This window comes from Trichechus manatus, unplaced genomic scaffold, assembly GCF_000243295.1.
Source record: "Trichechus manatus latirostris isolate Lorelei unplaced genomic scaffold, TriManLat1.0 scaffold00208, whole genome shotgun sequence".
In the NCBI taxonomy this organism is placed as follows: domain Eukaryota; kingdom Metazoa; phylum Chordata; class Mammalia; order Sirenia; family Trichechidae; genus Trichechus; species Trichechus manatus.
In genome coordinates, this window is record NW_004444144.1 from 1,647,857 (window position 1) to 1,667,693 (window position 19,837).

General features: G+C 42.7%; 1 protein-coding gene across 1 annotated transcript in view; it reads right to left on the minus strand.

The window, feature by feature from the left end:
• USP39 (ubiquitin specific peptidase 39) overlaps nucleotides 1-19,837 on the minus strand; it is a 37,246-nt gene that overhangs the window by 15,944 nt on the left and 1,465 nt on the right. The window contains exons 2-9 of the mRNA XM_004388237.2: nucleotides 17,575-17,644; nucleotides 13,959-14,053; nucleotides 12,666-12,802; nucleotides 9,642-9,794; nucleotides 3,932-4,157; nucleotides 1,698-1,775; nucleotides 1,291-1,358; nucleotides 588-776 (exon numbers count right to left, since the gene is read on the minus strand). Of these exons, the coding sequence (XP_004388294.1) occupies nucleotides 588-776; nucleotides 1,291-1,358; nucleotides 1,698-1,775; nucleotides 3,932-4,157; nucleotides 9,642-9,794; nucleotides 12,666-12,802; nucleotides 13,959-14,053; nucleotides 17,575-17,644 (1,016 nt within the window). The remainder of the gene's footprint in view (nucleotides 1-587; nucleotides 777-1,290; nucleotides 1,359-1,697; nucleotides 1,776-3,931; nucleotides 4,158-9,641; nucleotides 9,795-12,665; nucleotides 12,803-13,958; nucleotides 14,054-17,574; nucleotides 17,645-19,837) is intronic.

The following is a 19,837-nucleotide window of genomic DNA, read 5'->3' on the forward strand; positions in this document are numbered from 1 at the left end:
AAGCACAAAAAAAAAAAAGCTGCTTTAACCTGATAAAGGGTAATATTACAGTAGGAGCCCTGGTGGTGCAGTGATTATGAGCTATGGCTGCTAACCAAAACGTCAAATCCACCAGCCATTCCTTGGAAACCCTATGGAGCAGTTCTACCCTGCCCTGTGGGGTTACTATGAGTTGGAATCAACTCAATGGCAATGGGTTAATATTATACTAAGAATAATGATCTCATTTTATTTATTTACATTCTTGTTCTTATCTTTCTCACCTAATACGGAGCATATTAAGTTATTCGAGTTACAGTACACCAATTATTTTTTTAAGATGAAATTTTTCCTATATTTTTGAGTTTCTACGTCCTAAATATCCTCTCCCTTTCTCTATACCACCCAGAGGCAGAAAGCTTAAAAGGGACATATGAGAATTACAAGAGGCAGCGACCAGCTAGAAATACCAAGGAGTCTAGGAGACTCAGTAAAGACAATACACTTGATAATTAATGCGCTGCATACATGTGCTGTTTCTCAAGCATAAAAAGAAAATCAAGAAACCAACAAAGGGGCACCGGAGGGCAGGTGGGCAGATGGGCTACCTTCTCAGTGATGCCATTGAACTTGGCCAGGATGTTGAAGAGTGGCACCTGGGGGATGATGAGCTGCTCCTTCTCATCCTTGTAGAGGGGGGCGGTGGGAAGGTCCAGGGTCAGGTACATAAAGGTGGACTCCACCATTGTCTCCTGGTACTCAGCATTATGGAGTAGTTGCTCTTTTTCTTCCGCCGGCTAGAAAACAGTAAGAAGACAAAGGGGGACGGAGTGTGGGCAGCCTGGAGGCCAGCACAGGTGGAAAGAAACAATGATTTTGCAGCACTCCCATTTCCTGTGTTTCACACTGAAGGACTGAAGAGAGCTGCCCCCAGAGCCCCTGGGACCAGGCAGCTTCAGGGGTAGCAGCACCAGCCGGTTAGATTAACACAGGGAACAGCTGGTCTTCCATCCTCGGAGATTTTGCTTATATACCACACTATCCAGAAAGCCTTCCCTGAGCCTCTGAAACACACACCAGCACCACCCAGTGGCCAGAAGCTTAAACCAGCAGACTTCAGCCAGCCCCCAAGCTCCCCAACTTCGAGAATGCTGGCACAATAGGAACCTGAGGGAACTGCCACTTGGCAGGAGTCTTGTAGAACATCTTCACAGGGCAGGGGACCTTGTCAGCTCTCTAAGCATCTCGCTGTCTCCCCTAAATCCCTCAGTCAATATAAATTAGTCTAAGACCCGGGTTCAACCCACTCACCAGATCAGGATGGGGAAGCTTTTTAGTGAAGATTCTCATGGACCCCTGGAAAACATCAGTCACAATCGCTGTACAAACAGAAATCAAGTTCAGTGAGGTTGAAAAGCTTTCCTAAACTATATCTCCAACTTCTCAATTTCTGAAAGAAGCCATAATCTTCCAGCATAAGAACCAGGGCTCACTAAACACCAAAATTTCCCTTTGTAACACGTATACCACCATAGGATCTTTATAATTATCTGTATAATTCACAATTTTGTGTCTGTCTCCTCCCTTGTGTGTACAATAGGTACTATCCCCCCAATCACAAAAAGATAAACAGTTGAGAACAAAGGGATGGGAAGTCACAATATTTTTAAAAGGGAGCAAACAATAAACAGCTCCTTTTCACAAGTGATAGAACTTACTCTTCTTTTTCTTCTTTGTGCCCCCCAGAGCTGAGTGTAGGGCATTCAGAAACCAGGACAGAAAGTCGACTCCATCCCCTGGGAAAAAAAGGAAGGTGGGACATGTCAAAGCTGGGAGTCATTACATACCCAAGCCACACCCTGGTTGTTGTGACTCCACCTTCTGGGTCTTCCTCCTTCCTCTCTGGCCACGCCACTCTGTCCCTGTGCATTCACCTCTAACTGGCCACTAAATGCTGGCACTTCTCAAGGTCAAGCTCTTGGCCTTCCACTCCTTCCTCTCTCCCTAGGCTCTCTGATCCATACCAGGACCTGAAATAATCATCTCTACCCCAACCTGTATCTCTAACCTAGTGATGACTAACTCCACGAATGACTAATGGCCGCTTCCCTGAGTAAACTCAGACTTCCTCCTTCCCTTCTTCAGCTTACAAGGATCCCTGCATGACAGAAGGCAGGAAGAAGCCTTTTCCTAGCACCAGGACTGAAAAGGCATCTAGAGTGGAACCAGTACGTGGGTGACACTCCTGATCCATGGGCACAGTGTCTAAGGAGCCCGCCACCCAGATACCTTGGGATAACGGCTACTTCCTCACCAACTAAAATTTGCCTCCATTTCACTTCCTCTTTGCTCACCCAAGAGCCCTGGTGGCAAAGTGGTTAAGAGCTACAGTGAGCTACGGCTGCCAGCCAAAAGGTCTGCATTTCGAATCCACCAGGTACTCCCTGGAAACCCTATGAGAGAGTTCTACTCTGTCCGATAGGGCCGCTATGAGTCGGAATTGACTCAACGGCAGCGGGTTTGCTTTTTGGTTTCACTCACTCAACTAAAATCTCATAGACTGTAATACACCTTCCTTAATTTCATTTCCCTAATCTCAAAGGCCTCTAATAGCTCCATAATGACTTTCTTCTCATTCCCCTTAAATAACATTAACATGTACATAACATGACTTTGTTCTATCACAGCAAGAGCTTCTTCAGGTATCTAAACACTAGTCAACGAATGCCCTGCCAGGTGTCTGAGATACAGGGAACCATGTTTATGTGACAATGTAACTGTTGGGTACGTGGCTATGACAGCAGAAACTAGGTAAGTTTATTTCTAGGGTGCTCTGATTTTTCTGCAACTCTACAACCAATCGCACTTTCTGAGACCAATGTTCACCTGCAGGCCAGAAGCTGTCTGTGGAGCACTGTGAATGTCCACACTGATCCACCCACGGCTGAAAATACACTCATTCTCCAACAAAAACTTCATACCTGATGCAGCCTTAGTATAAAAACCTCTGACCAGACAGAGGTTGTGTAGAAACAAATATCCCTAAAAACAGAAGATACCCTAACCATCCTAAATGATGGGAATTAGATGACCCTACACAGTGTACACAAGGGTGAGGTCCTCAGACTAAGATTTTATTGGCCATGTTATGAACTACAAAGCACCATCAGAAGCCGCGTTCAAATAGATTAATTACCTCTGCTCATTTGGGAATAAATAATGGGTTTTCTGAAAAGAATCCACTGATCTAGAATATACAGTCTTGATCAATGTATCTTATCCATCCCGAAGTGTCTCCTATTATCTACTACTCTAAGCCCGCAAGGCCCCATGGTGGCTCCTTACCTACTTAGAGTCCTCTCTGTTTCTCCTTTCCTTAGGGACCTAAGAACCTTCAAGGCTGTGGGGCTATGACTGAACTTCTCCTCTAATTCACCCCTCAGCCAGAGAAATGCTTTTAAAACGTGAATCTGATGTCACACCGACTCCCTCCTGTTGTCAGGATATAAACCAAATTCCTTACAGTGGCAAAGAAACCTGATACAACCTGGCCCCTCCCCACACCTCCCCCTCAAGGCTCTCCACTGTCCCCAGGAATCCAGGGGTCCCACCACTTACAGTGTTTTCTGTCCCTGGGGTCCTCCCTACCTGGAATGGCCCCTCTCCCCCACAACCTGCTTCCGCCTCTATCGAAAACTTAGGGGTCTCTTTCTCCAGACTCTAACCCCCAACTATCTCTTATATGTTGGATTGGAGGATTGGAGGTCCTTGCCCCATGCTCCCACAGCACATTCTGCTTCCTCTATCACAGCACTGAACACTCTGTAGCCACCTTTCTACATAATTGTCTTCCCCACTAGACAGGGAGCTCCTAAAAGGGAAAAAAAAGTATGTTCATCAAACTAGTTTTATTGCACCGAAGTCAGATAAACATAAATGACTTGCTCCTCACCTTGCTTGGTGATCTGAAAAGTCTTCTTGCTGCAAAGGACAACAGCCTGAAGCATTTCGTGGGGAGAGACATGCGCCTTGAAATTTCGAGGGTTCCAGAGCTTTCTCATCAGCTCTCCAAAACGCTGTACCAACAAGAACATGATATCCCCCGGAGGACGCTTGATGTTCTTATAATTGTCTTCTTCCAGGAAGTAGTTCCGGAGAGGAGGAACGTTAGACAGAGCCTGTAAGTCAAACACTCACGGTTAGCCCAAATTCCCTTTTTCAGGACCCTTTGGAGCCAAGGCTCCTCCCACCAAAGCTGTTCTACTAGAACCTGTGATGTGCCTGCGATGGCCTTAAAGAGTCAGAAGTAAGGGGACTTCAGAAGAATTCTACCCACAGTTAATACTACAGGAATATCCTTCACACTGAGTTTCACATGAAGTCCAGTTCTGCAGACACTTGGTTGACGTGGATATGACAAAGGAGTTTAAAAAAAAAAAGGCATTCAAATCCCTACCCACTGACCAACTTATTTAATAATTTAATAATTTCCTTTCTTACTCTAACTATGTCTGTGACTATACTTGAATCCATAAGGAATTAAAGACTAGACACCTAAATACTCTTCCTTCATCACCCATTTTAGCTGTAGCAGAGGAACACAGTTTTCCTATCTCTCAACTCCAATCATCTCAGTAAAAGTTAACGTTTTCCTAAAATGTAGGAATAGAGTGATAATTAAATGACACAATTGTATATAAAAACGCATGTACTCAATGGAAAGCGGTCAAAAGGTTTAGGAGAACAAAATTAAGCAAAAAAGACAAAGAACAGCCATGTTAGTTGAGGAAGGAATACATGCTATTAGCCTGAGATACAAAACTGAACATGGAACAGTTCCTCAATAAAAACACGGTATCCCCAGGAGTCCCTTCCTCATGGGCTCACGAGTCCTCACCAGCACTGTGCTTACTATGAGCCCACGTTTCTTTGGTGAGGTAACCCATTTGAAAAAGACAAGAGTGTCTACCAAATACATTAAGTCCAGGTGTCCTAGAGAAGACAACATAGGACATGGAGTTGAACAGGAAAGCCTCTACAAGCCTCACTCAGCTACAGACACAAGGACTTCCTTCTTAGATAGTAATTGCTTTCAAAAAAGTTACTCTCCAAAGAAGAGTATGGATATAAGTTTTTACTAATCCTCAGTTATCCACACTGTGTAGCATTTGCTCTCTGGCTTCCATGCCCTAAAACAAGGCCCACCCCACAAACAGCAGTAATACAACTAACAGTAGTGACCTCAGAGAAATGATCCAGCCACGGGAATACCTGATCCACACAACCCTATTTCAGTGGAAACATCATCACAGAGGGTTTACTCATCTCTTTGTTTTTTAAGTAAAAAGAATTTCCTATGGGAACTAAAATTCATCAGTCAAGACCAAGTGCCCTGACTGTGTTCAAACCCAGTCTGTCTACCTGTAATAGTTTTCACAGAGCTGTAGAAGGCTGCAAGAGGAACAGTCTGAAAAGTCTCTCTCCACCTAAGATTTGACCTTTCTGGGCACTAAGCATGTCACCGAAGGCAGACACCAAAACTAGCAGATAAGCCTGTACAATTGTTTCCCCAATTCTTTATGGCAGAAATTTAAACAAAGTTTAAAGGCAAAATAAGAATTAAATGAAAATTCTTTGCAACTTATACCAGAAAAAGGTTACTATCTTTATTATATATTTCTTAAAACTCAGTTAAAATGAGCCACTTAGAAAAATAAGCACATAAGGCTTATTTTTAAGGAAAAAACAGTCAATACGTTGAAAAATGAAATCAACTTTAGAAGTGATCCAAAAAATGTAAGTTAAAATGCAGACACTTATCAAAATGGCTATATATATATATATATATATATATATACATATGCACACACATACACGTGTACATATATACATACATATTGGAGCTCTGGTGGCACAGTGGTTTAAGCGTTTGGCTGCTAACCAAAAGGTTGGCAGTTCGAACCCACCAGCCACTCCTTGGAAACCCTACAGGGCAGTTGTACTCTGTCTTACAGGGTCGCTATGAGTCAGAATCAACTCAACGGCAACGGGTTTGGTTTTTTTTTGGTTTTATATGTACGATACATACGTATATATACACTACGTACATACTTTCTTTTTTAAATAATAACAACAGTGACAATGTAAGGTAAAAGAACACTCTTGTGTTGCTGGTGGATTTATAAATTGCTACAAACCCCCCAGGGCACAGATCTAGGCCCTAAATGCATTAATACAAGAATAGGACACAGATTAAATAAGTTGTAATTCATCAACAAAATGAAATAACATGAAATCATTAGGAATGTTACACTCCTTTGTCATGAGACCAGAAGAAATGGATGGTGCATGGCTACCACTACTGAGCATTTTCATCAAGGAACAAATAGATAGATCTTGATCAAAAGGAGGAAAAATGTGGAACAGAACTTTAAATTCTTATGAAAACCAGACTTACTGGATACAATGAGACTGGAGATACCAAATCTATTGCCTGGAAACAACTTTTACATCTTGAACCAAAACTATCCCATGAAATCATCTTTCAACTAAACAATAATAAAGAATGTTTGCCTTGAGTATTGCGCTCTTTTAAAGAATTACCCATAGGAGATCAAAATGACAACAGAAACACTAAAGCACAGATGAGACCCTGAAGGGGCAGACAGTCTAAGTTAACAGTGGTGAAACAATGTGGGCAGAGACAGGGAGAACGGTGACACAACGTGAACATGTCACCACTGCCAATGAACTGTACACAGAAAAACTGTTGAAAGGGGTGTATGCTTTGTTGTGTATATTTTCACCAAAAATAAACAAAAAAAAAAAAAAATAGGTGAAAGCAGGGATATAATTCTGGTAGACTCAAAGATGTGAATGTATATTGTTCACTGGCTTTTTCCAGTAAAACATTAATGCAAATTTTAAAAAAAGAGTTATTTACTGATTTCACAATATACTTGTAAATTAAATATATATTCAGATGTATATACATACTATATCACTTTAAAATTAAAAACATGTAGTTGTATGCATTTTGAAAGTCCAGAAAAGAAATATAACAAAATGTAACAGTGTCACAAAAACTGCAAGACTGTCTACAGAATGATATTCAATACAGCTCTGGTAATGGGAAATAAAGGGAAGACAAGTGAAATTTTATCTGTCATTTGGGGAATGGCAAAATAAGTCATGATATTGCCACATGATGGAATACCCTGAATGTGTGACTATGTTCAGAAAAAAGTTCTGGAAGTCTACACGTCGTTAACTACCCTAGGACAGAGCACTGGGGAAGGAAAGGAACGAGGCTTTCACTTTTTACTTTATACATTTTCCCCCAATGAGCCTATGTTTACGTATACAGGTTTTCTTAATCAATTTTTTTGTTGGATGAAGTGGGATTGTTGTCAATTTTCTTATTTATGCCTTATGCTTACCAACATTTTCTAATTTTTGTACAATGTGCACATATTACTTATATAATTAAAAACAACTTTTCACTGAAAATAGGACAACTTTCCGATCGGCATCTAATCTCTAAAATCTACAAGATACTGCAAAACCTCAACAAAGAAAAGACAAATAACCCAATTTAAAAATGGGCAAAGGATATGAACAGGCACTTCACCAAAGAAGACGTTCAGGTGGCTAACAGACATATGAGGAAATGCACACGATCATTAGCCATTGGAGAAATGTAAATCAAAACTACAGTGAGATACCATCTCACCCCAACAAGGCTAGCATTAATCCAAAAAACACAAAATAATAAATGTTGGAGAGGTTGTGGAGAGACTGGAACACTTATGCACTGTTGGTAGGGATGTAAAATGGTACATCCACTTTGGAAATTGATTGGGAGCTTCCTTAAAAAGCTAGAAATAGAAGAACCATATGATCCAGCTATCCCGCTCCCTGGAACATATCCTGGATAAATAAGAGCCGTCACACAAATATAACATATGCACACCCATGTTCACTGCAGCGCTCTTCATAATAGCAAAAAGATGGAAACAACCTAGGTGCCCATCAACGGACAAATGGATAAACAAATTATGGTACACTCACACAATAGAATACTACCCAACGATAAAGAACAACAATGAATCTGCAAATCATCTCATAACATGGATGAATCTGGAAGGCATTATGCTGAGTGAAATCAGTCAATACCAAAAGGACAAATATTGTATGAGACCACTATTGTAAGAACTCAAGAAACGGTATAATTTTTTTAAACACAGAAGAGAACCTTTTTGAGGTTTATGAGGGTGGGGACGGAGGGAGGGGGTATTCACTAACTAGATAGCAGATAAGAATTATCTTAGGTGAAAAAAAAAAAGAATTATCTTAGGTGAAGGGAAGGACAATACACAATACAGGGCAAGTCAGCACAACTGGACTAACCCAAAAGCTAAGAAGTTTCCTGAATACAACCAAACACTTCAAGGGACAGAGTAGCAGGGGCAGGGGTCTGGGGACCATGATTTCAGGGGACATCTAGGTCAATTGGCACAACAAAGTTTATTAAGAAAACGTTCTGCATCCCACTTTGGCGAGTGGCATCTGGGGTCTTAAAAGCTAGCAAGCGGCCATCTAAGAGGCATCAACTGGTCCCAACCCACCTGGCGCAAAGGAGAATGAAGAATATCAAAGACACAAGGAAAATATTAGCTCAAGAGACAGAGAGGGCCACACAAACCCGAGATTCCATCAGCCTGAGACCAGAAGAACTAGATGGTGCCCGGCTACCACCACCGACTGCCCGGACAGGGAACACAACAGAGAGCCCTGATGGAGCAGGAAAAAGGTGGGGGTACAGAATTCAAATTCTAGTAAGAAGACCAGACTTAATGGTCTGACTGAGACTGGAGGGACCTCGGAAGACATGGCCCCTGGACTCTCCATTAGCCCAGAAATGAAACCATTCCTAAAGCCAACTCTTCAGACAGAGATTAGACTAGACTATGAGACATAAAATGATACCCGTGAAGAGTGCTTCTTAGCTCAAGTAGATACATGAGATAAATGGGCAGCTCCCGTCCGGAGGTGAGATGAGAGGGCAAGAAGGGACAGGAGTTGGTTGAGTGGACATGGGAAATCCAGTGTGAAAAGGAGGAGTGTGTGCTGGCACATTATAGGGAGAGCAGCTAGGGTCACATAGCAATGTGTGTATAACTTTTTGTACGAGAAACTAACTTGAACTGTAAACTTTAACTTAAACTACAACAATAAAAAAAAAAAAAGGACACCTTTGGCTTTCTGCCTTTCCATTTTGGGGCAGAAGCACGGGGGAAGGGATGAGACATCTCACAGCCAAGACAACGAACATCTGCACTGTTGCAAATATGCATTATCAAGCGTATCTGTTTCTTATTTGGTATCACCAGGCAACACCCAGATTGTATCCCTCGCTCTCTAAGAAGCTCCAAGGCCACGAGCCCCGGGGCTGGGAAGGCCGCACCATGTGGCAGCAGTCCCAGGAGCAGACACAGGAGTGTACTGCTGCTGCAAAACAAACGCTCCGTACAGTCCTCAGCAGGACTGAATGCCTGGGGACCACTCGGCTGTGCTCAACAAGGCAGCAGGGATTTCTTGGCTGACCCTCACACTGTTCCTGGGTTACCCTCTCTTCTTCAGCGTTCTCATCTTGATCCTACCTGAAGGACAGCGTTGGCATAGTCGTTGGCCTTTATGTTATTCAGTCCCACAATGCCTGGTAGGTAAGTGGTGCCATCATACGCCCGAGACAATTTGGCTTGCTTGTCCAAGTTTGCGATTTGCTGCTTCGTGAAAGTAGGCTTCAACACATACTGCAAGCACAAGAAAATTCTAAGTTGTTTGAGGTCTACAAACAGACTCACAAAACAGAGACGATTATGTTTGGAACAGCAACTTCTGCTAAAAACAAAAAACAAATGGATCATGAACTTCTGACCACACACCCAAAAAGCCCCCAACAGTAAGTATAAAGACCAAGGTAGCTCCTCATCCCATTGCTAATCTAGAAGCGGATCTCTGCGTTTAGCCCCAAAACACTGAACCCCAAGTCTCTGCTCAGACCTCAGCTACCTGGCCAGCTCCCAGGTAAGTGACAGCCAGAATCTACAGGACCACTCCAATCTCTGAAGGCAGGAGGAGGCTGAGTCCTGGGGTGACCTCAAACAGAGCCAGCACATCTCCCCAGCTCAGGAGCCAGAGCATCTCCTCACCTCTGGCAGGACTGAGGATCTTGCGACTCCCTGGGACTGGAGGGTGGGATCAGAACCCCTCTAGATAAAGAGCCATGCGGGTCATCCACACGTGCTATGAGAGTGCTTGTCACTAACACACTTTAAAATCTTGATTTCAATTCCTCCCTTGTAAATACTGTCCATAACTAGTTTCACTCAATTTTCTTTTAACTGTTGTAGTTTAAACAAAGTTTACATTTCAAGTTAGTCTCCCATACAAAAATTTATACATCCATTGTTATGTGACCCTAATTGCTCTCCCCTTATTGTGACAGCACACTCCTCCTTTCCACCCCTGACTCCCCATGTCCATTCAACCAGCTCCTAACCCACTCTGCCTTCTCATCTCACCTCTGGACAGAAGCTGCCCATTTAGTCTCTTGAATCTACTTGAGCTAAGAGGCACACTCCTCATGAATATCACTTTATGTCCCATAGTCCAGTCCAATCCCTGTCTGAAGAGTTGGCCTTGGATATTGTTTTACTTCTGGGCTGATAGAGAATCCAGGGGCCAGCTTTCCGGGGTTTTTCCAGTCTCAGTCAGACCATTAAGTCTAGTCTTCTTACTAGAATTTGAGTTCTGCACCCCACCTTTCTCCTGCTCCACCAGGAACTCTCTGTTGTGTTCCTTGTCAGGGCAGTCATTGGTGGTGGCCGGGCACCATCTAGTTCTTCTGGTCTCAGGCTGATGACGCCTCTCGTTTATGTGGCCCTTTCTGTCTCCTGGGCTACTACTTTCCTTGTGTCTTTGGTGTTCTTCATTCTCCTTTACTCCAGGTGGTTGGGACCAATCGATGCATCTTAGATGGCCGCCTGCAAGCTTTTTAGACCCCAGACGCCACTCACCAAAGTAGGATGCAGAACATTTTCTTAATAAGCTTTGTTATGCCAATTGATCGAGATGTCCCCTGAAAGCATGGTCCCCAGATCCCTACCCCTGCTACTCTGTCCCTCGAAGTGTTTGATTGTATTCTGGAAACTTCTTAGATTTGGTTTAGTCCAGTTGTGCTGACTTTCCCTGTAGTGTGTGCTGTCCTTCCCTTCAATCATTAATAGACTTATTAAACTTTTAAAGTAGCATAAGTAGTATTTTAAAAACTCTGAACACCTAGCTTTTCTTAAAAAGAAACAAAATATTTAACACTGAGTACGTAGCTACTTGCTAAAAAAGGAAAATAATAACCAACAGTTTCAACAGTAATCAAAATGCCAAGAGGCCTCTACATGCTCTCCACTTAGTACAGCAAGTGACTCTTGGGACAGGTCACAGACCAGAGCCACAAATGGGGCATGCTGGCCATTCTGGCCACATCATGTCAAAAGTAGTCAGGAGACAGGGATCACAACAGAGGGCCCTGGACAGAGCTGGAGAAAAATGTAGAACAAAATTCTAACTCACAAGAAAAGACTGGACTTGCTGGCCTGACAGAGACTGGAGAAACACTGACAGTACGGCCCCCAGACACCCTTTTAGCTCAGTACTGAAGTCACTCCCGAGGTTCACCCTTCAACCAAAGATTAGACAGGCCCATAAAACAAAATGAGACTAAAGGGGCACAGCAGCCCAGGGGCAACGACTAGAAGACAGGAGGGGACAGGTAAGCTGGTAATAGGGAACCCAAGGTCGAGAAGGGAGAGTGCTGACATGCTGTGGGGTTGTTAACCAATGTCATAAAACAATGTGTGTCCTAACTGTTTAATAAGAAGCTGGTTTGTTCTGTAAACCGTCATCTAAAATACAATTAAAAAAAAAAAAAGTCAGGAGCTGGTAAGTTTGATACCCACTGTCCTGCACCAGGCTCGATTCACAGCCCTACACCAGGGCCAAATCACAGCCCTACACTGTGCCCGATTCACAGCCCTATCCCAAAACGTGGAAGGAAAACTAATTTCACAAAAATGCTTTAACCCCATCTACCAGATGCTCTGATGCTAAGGTTTCCTACTAATGGACACAGATACTTTACTACTGGAAAGAAATGTTCCAAATTTAAAATAATAAATTGACATTTTGGCTTAAGGAAAAAAAAAATCTTTAACCCCAAGTAGATCAACTGCTAAGTGAAAGGTTGGCAGTTCAAAACCAGCAGCCGCTCCATGGGAGAAAGATGTGGCAGTCTGCTTCCATAGAGATTTACAGCCTTGGAAACCCTATGGGGTCGCTATGAGTCGCAATCTACTGGGTGGCAGTGGGTTTGGTTTTTTGGTTAAGAAAGCAGCCATATTTCTTCAGTCCCAACCCTAGATTATTGAAAAGCACAAATGACAAGGCTGCAGACCACAGGCTGCAATTATGAACTCTGACCTCCTTACTCGGCTTCCCTGGTTCCACCCACACAAAAGGGGACTGAGTGTCTTCCCCGGTCTCGGGGTAGGAAAGTAGTTCCCAGAGAGCCCTGGGGGAAGGCTCCCAAAAGAACTGGCCCCAAACCAGCTCTCCTGGACACAGACCGTGATATCCTCCAGTGAGGAATCGATGATCTCATAGTTGTCTGGGAGGCAGTAAAACTTGAGGGTGTGGAGGTTGAGGAAGACATGGTGGCTGAACTGGACACTGTGGATGTAGGCGTGAGACTTCAAACCCCGGCCTGCAAAGAAGGATGAAAGGCTGTAAGAGAAGGGCAGATTCCAGAAAGGCAGAGATCAGGCTTGATTTTCCTTTCATTCTTTTGTACTGGAACATGTTAATATCAGCAAAAACAAAGAACTATGCCATCCATGAAACGAAGTTCCCACATGAGCTTCTCTCATCACAAAATTTAGCAAGAAATAATAGCTTACCAGGTACTTTGTTCCCTAGAAGGCATAAGCCATTGGTTGGGGAAACTAATTTCATATAAACGAATGTGAAATATAATACATATGAATTAGTTTCATATATATTAAAAATTAGATTTGTGCACACACTACATGTAATATATGCACATACATACATAGATAAGCACATATGCACACATACACACACATATATATCCTGTGACAATCCGTCATCACTCAGTCCTGAATTTCCAACTGCCCACATAGGGTATAATCCTGCACCTAGGTACCTTTGTTTACAATGTCATTCCCTTCTAGAATACCTCCCCCTTTGCCCATTCAAACCCTCTATGTCCTGCCAGTTCAAGTCCCACCACCACCTCCTCCATGAACTTCCCACAAATACTCCAGCTAACATTACAGTGAGTGATCTTTCCTTCTTTCCAACTCTCACTGCCTTCACTTGCACTCAATGCCACACAGTCTAGCAGTGAGCTTTATGGGCTTACAGAGCTGACTGGTTGCTTTATGTGTTAACCTTTACTTCTTACAAGAGCAAGGGATGCAGTTTATATTTCTTTCAAATCCTCCACTACGCTACGTACGTATGTAGCATTTGCTTGGTCTGAATGAACTGAAATAACAAATTTTAAGAAAAGAACAGAACAGATATTAAAAAAGTCTTTAGAGCAAAAGAATTCTCAGAAAAAGACATAAATGTAGAAAACATTAGAGATTCAGAAACCCAGGCTCTTCGAGATCCCCAATATAGTCTTTCACACGATGTTCTCGCTCCCCTTCAGATGTACTCAGGCTCCTGTTGGTTTTCTAAGAGTAAATGGGGACTAACAGAAGGATTATTAGACATGAATCCTGAGCATAGCTTACTTTCTTTAAAAAAAAAAAAAAAAAACCAACTCTGGAGCAGACCTGCCTGTGGTTAATTCTTAACACTCAGCAAGTTTACAATGTATAACATTTATTTACCTTGAAAGTACTTGCCACACACTAGGCAGGCATATGCATTAATATGGGAGAGGGAGATGGAACATAGCTTCTCAAAGTCAAAGTCCAGCACACTCCTAAAAGAACCAAAACAAAAGAAAACACAGTTAATAGAGGTGGATGTCTAGGAGGGCACCTAAGTGAAGTAGTACTGACTCTACATTCCACAGTGTGAAATAGCATTCTTCAGAGAGTGGTTCAACAACCCTGCAAACCGTGGGGAGCATTAACCATTCCTCACCCATCTACCACACCCCAAAGCAGAAACAAGTGTCTCTACCAGACAAACCACGTCAGCGACCCTCCTTCTCACTAATATTTATAACCGATCAAGGCCCTTCCACCGCACTCATTTTCTCTGAAGGGAAAGCTACCAGAACTGGACTAACGGAACAGGGCCCAACAGCACTCCAAAGTAAACGACTGGGAGTAGAAGGACATAAAAAGAGTGAATATACCCTTTTATAAAATTATTTTTTACGAAAGTATATTTTTATAAAAATAAAAATTTATTTTTCTCCATAAAAGTGCAAAGCCTGAAGAATTTCAGGGGAATACCCACAAATAGATCTATTTATACAAGTGCAAAGTAACAGTATGAGTGTGGGCAGGTAAGGGACAAAAAACTTGACCTCCACTGAATCCACGGGCAGCAAAAGGATTTCTTCTCAAATATCAACTCTAATTAATTGGTAATGGTGCTTTAGAGATGCACCATCCAATAAAGTAGCCACTAGCCACATGTGGTTAATTACGTTTAAATTTTTAAAATGAAAACTAAATAAAGTTTAAAATTCAGTTCCTCAGTTGCACAAGCCACATTTCAAGTACTCAACAGCCACATGCAGCTTGTGCTTACCATACTGGACATCCCTTATACAGAACAATTCCATTTTTGCAGAAAAGTTCTATTGGGCAGATTGAAAAGCATTCTAATATCTGGGCTCAGAGAAAAGAGAACCATGATGAGGTAAATACCCCTGCTTTAGGACAAATTTTTGTCTTTTTTTTACTTTTCTCTGCTGAATCCCAGGCACTTAGAATTGTACCTGGTACATACGGGCACTCAACAAATATTTAATTTTAGTATCGTCGTTTGTAAGGACACCACATTTGTCTTAGTTATCAGTGCTGCTATAACAGAAATACCACAAGTGGATGGCTTTAACAAACAGAAACTTTTCTCTCACAGTCTGGGAGGCTAGAAGTCTGAATTCAGGGCGCCAGCTCCAAGGGAAGGCTTTTTCTCTCTGTCAGGTTGAAGGAAGTTCCTTGCCATCAATCTTTCCCCAGCCTGGGAGCTTCTCAGCCCAGGGACCCCAGGTCCAAAGGACACACTCCGCTCCTGGCTGTTCTTTCTTGGTGGTAGGAGGTCCCTCTCCTCTCTGTTCACGTCTCTCTTTCCTATCTCAAAAGAGATTGACTCAAGGTACAAACTAATCCTGTAGATTGTGTCCTGCCTCATCAACATAACTGCCTCTAATTCTGCCTCATTAACATCATAGTGGTTAGGATAACAGCACAAAAGATAATTACAGCAGATTACAAAATGGAGGACAACCACACAATCCTGGGAATCATAGCCTAGCCAAGTTGACACACATTTTGGGGGGACACAATTCAATCCACAACATTCTACCTTTTGACCTCCCCCAAAATTCATGTCCTTGCCACATATAAAATACATTTACCCCATCATATCATCCCAAAACTCTTAAATCAACTCCAAGTCCAAATTCCATCCTGGGGCAAAATTCCTCTTCATCTGTGAAATCTAGAATACAAATTATCTGCTTCGAAAGTACAATGGTGGAACAGAAACAAGGTAGACATTTCCATAACAAATGGGAGAAACTGGAGAGAAAGAAGGGATAACAGGCACCAAGCAAATCAGCAAAACACATTAGCTCTCAAGACTTGAAAATAATCCTCTGTTCTCTGAGACCCATTTAGGCAATGGCCTTGCCCTCCAGACTCTGGGTGTTGGCCACATTCCCCAGATTCTGGGTGGAGGCCCCTCAGCCCTGGGCTTCAGTTCCATCTTCCAGGTCCACTGGACCAGCAACTCTGTTCCCTCGGCTTTGCGTGGCCCCAATCTTGTAGTCCATTTGAGTGGCAACCCCACCTGCTCAGCCCCCGCAGGCCCCATTCTTCTGCCCCTTGGGCATGGCAACCCCATCCCTCAGCTTTGGGCAGTGGATCCAGCCCCATCTCCGACACTTGCAAAAGGCAGCCCCATACCACAGAAATCGAGCTGGTGAAGATCTGATTCTTTGAAACCTAGGAGGCTGTGGCCCCACCCTTTGAGACGCAGCAGGCTATGGTTCCACCCTTTGAGACCCCAGAGGTTGTGGCCCTACCCTTTGAGACTGAGGCAGCTCTGATTCCTGTAGTCTTTGTCTCTTCAGCTTCTGTTTCCTGGTTCCTTGGCCCCTTGGGCGCTCAGGCCTCTTGGGCTGGCCCAGTGTCTGCCCTGCTTGCACAAGTGTTTCTAAGCTCTTCAGCTCTACTGATAAGTGCTGGAGGCACTCAGCAATCTTGCTCTGTGGGTCAGCTCCCCCACCATCTCACACCAGTCTCCTGGTTCTGCTGCTGTCGTTTCTCTGCTGCTGCTCCTCACCGTCTGTGCCCTTTCCGGTGTTATAGTTCTCCTCACTTCCTTCTTCGCTCTCACGAGAATTGTCTTTGATGTCCATAATTCCACCAACCATCTCTTCAAGGCAATCTAGACTTTTACTGTTAGGCACCTTAAAAGTCTTCCAGCCTCTATTCATTCACAGTTTCAAAACTGCTTTCACATTGTAGGTATCTGTTAGAGCAGCACACCACTCTACTGGTAACAAATTCTGTCTTAGTATCAGTGCTGCTATAACAGAAATACCACAAGCAGATGGCTTTAACAAACAGAAATGTATTCTCTCACAGTTTAGGAGGCTAGAAGTCTGAATTCAGGGCACCAGCTCCAGGGGAAGGCTTGCTCTCCCTGTCGGCTCTGGGGGAAGGTCCTTGTCATCAATCTTTCCCTGGGTCTAGGAGTTTCCCAGCACAGGGACCTCAGGTCCAAAGGACACACTCCGCTCCTGGCTCTTCTTTCTTGGTGGTAGGAGGTCCCTCTCCTCTCTGTTCACTTCTCTCTTTTATATCTCAAAAGAGATTGACTCAAGGTACAAACTAATCCTATAGGTTGTGTCCTGGCGCATTAACATCATACAGGTGATGATTTACAACACATAGGATAATCATCAGATCACAAAATGGAAGACAACCACACAATGCTGGAAATCATGGCCTCGTCAAGTTGACACACATTTTGGGGGGACAATTCAATCCATAACACTGTTATTCTAACATACAAATTCAAAATGAACTGAAAGCTCTTTATGCATGTGCTCAGCCTTAAACAACATTCCTATTCTACAGTACGCACCCTGACTCTTCCAAGTAAAGGAAGAGATTTTTAATAATAATGGCAAGAAGCACAATTTTTTGGGCAGAAAGCTTTACAAGTGGGTAAGATTAACACAAACTTTCTGTCCCATGAACTTTCTGCATAGATTGCATTGTTCTTTTTGCTGCCCTCATTACCTGTCCTACTGACCTGTTAATGGTATCCAGGTAAGGGCAGTGGCGGCTCCTCCGGTCCTCAGAATCCACGCGGCCATTCTTGGCTGAAAGAAAAATCATCACAGGCTTTGGAAATGGGAAACCTCTGTTCAGGGTCAACTACTAGTGGAAGTAAAGAAACACAGACACGGGATGAACTAAGCAAAATAAGCTCCTATACAGCATCCTCGCAACACCCAAAAAAGCCACTAATGGAGCAAGCTGCAAACTGGGAGACTATAGCTGTAACACAGCTAAGCAACAAAGGATTAGTATGCAGATTACATAAAGAAATCCTGTGAATTACTAAGAAAAGACAAACAACCCAATACAAAATTGGGCCAAAGACATGAAAAGGTATTTCTTAAAGGAGGAATACAGCCTACGCACATAAAAAGACGCTCAACCTCATCAACACATGACAGACCACTTCACATCTACCAAATAGGAAAAAATAAAGTCAGAAAATTCCAAGTGTTGGTGAATATGTGCAGCAATGGGAATGCTCAAGAACTGCCAGTGGAGGTATAAACTGGTACAACCTTTGGAAGACAGTATGGCAGGATCAAAGCTAAAAACATACAGACCCTTCAATGTAGCAATTTCTCTTCTAATCGTACACCCTAGAGTAACCTCTGCACACATGTACCAGGAGACATTTTCAAAATATTTACAGTAGCAATGTTTGAAAGAACCAAAACTGGAAACAACCCAAATGCCCATCACAAATAAAACAATGAAATACATTTTGGTACATCATCAATAGCTATGAACATCTATCTGGATGAACCTCAAAAATGTCTAGCAATAAGAAAAGGGAAAATCAAAAGACTATGTACAGTATGACTCCATTTATATAGAGTACAAAATAAAACACTGTACTACTTAAGGACACATATATGAGATAAAATTATAAAGGAAAGCAGAAAATAATGAGAAGAAAATTCAAAATAGCGACCACCTGAGCAGGAAAGGAAGCAGATACAACTGGGAAGGGGCCTACAGGGGCTTCTAAGGTAACTGAATGGTGTTAGGAGACAATTCCCTATGGGTCTCACTTTTCTGCACATCTTGTGACCAGAAGCACTGCCTGCCTCTGCTCCAGATTATCTTGTCAAGGATGTTGGTAGAGTGAACAGCCTTGGAAGAGAGAAACAGTGTTTCCCTACAAAGAAAAGGCAATGTTACAGCTCATTATAAAAGATTCAGGTTCTCAAAGCTCAGGCAATCCACAGTGTGTACAGGTGGGTGCTTCATGTTGCCCTGTGGGAATCAACTCAGGGAACTCACATAAATGCTAACAGTCTTACTACTGCTAATGCTGTGAGTAATAAACTGTCCTTTGTGCAACCCAGGAGTTCCATATTTTTCATCAGCATTCATGAAACTGTGGCAGGCTAACTTGTGAACTTGCAAATAGGATAAAATCTTAGACCTTTCACAATTCTTGACGAGTGGTAGATATATGGATATACGTTCATACTCATTTTTAAACTGTACTTGTTCACTGTAAATTCAATCTATCTTAATGCCTGTAATATATTTCACAATTTTTTTTTTTTTTTAAGAAAGACATTAACAGCAACTGGGATCCTAATATGTCTACCAGAGAAAACAATCTCCTCACCACAATTATGCAAAATAGCTCACAAATCACTTCCCTTCCCAGGAAGGGGACACCTGAAGCTGGCAGGGTTATTTAAGAGAAGGAAGTCAGAGAATATCCTGAAATTACTGGATTATTCAAATATAATCAAGCTCTTTCTCTGAGCAAGATGCTATACTAGACCCCGTGCATAAAACAAAAATATATCAGAGAACTCTGAGCAAGAAATTTAAGACTTAATATTAGAGTATAATCACATATAGATAACAAGTACCACAAGGTAGAATTTATGAAGTCTTGAAAAACAAGAGACCCCTCCAGACACTGTCCCGCTCCCCTAGCATGTAGCCTAGTGATATATTCATCTGCTATTTCAATAGGCTCCTACTAACTCACCAGAATGCAAGAACATAGGAATATACTGAAGTCAAGAGTACAAGCTTCAGGGAAGGAAAAGAGGATGTAATTGGGTTGGACAGGAAAAGCTACGGAGGTGCTAACCAGCTGCTGTTAAGTTGACTCCAACTCACAGCAACCCCACGTGTCAGAGTATTACTCCATATGGTTTTCAATGGCTGATTTTTCAGAAGTAGATCACCCAGGCACCTCTGGGTGGACTCAAACCACCAACCTTTCAGTTAGCATCCAAGTA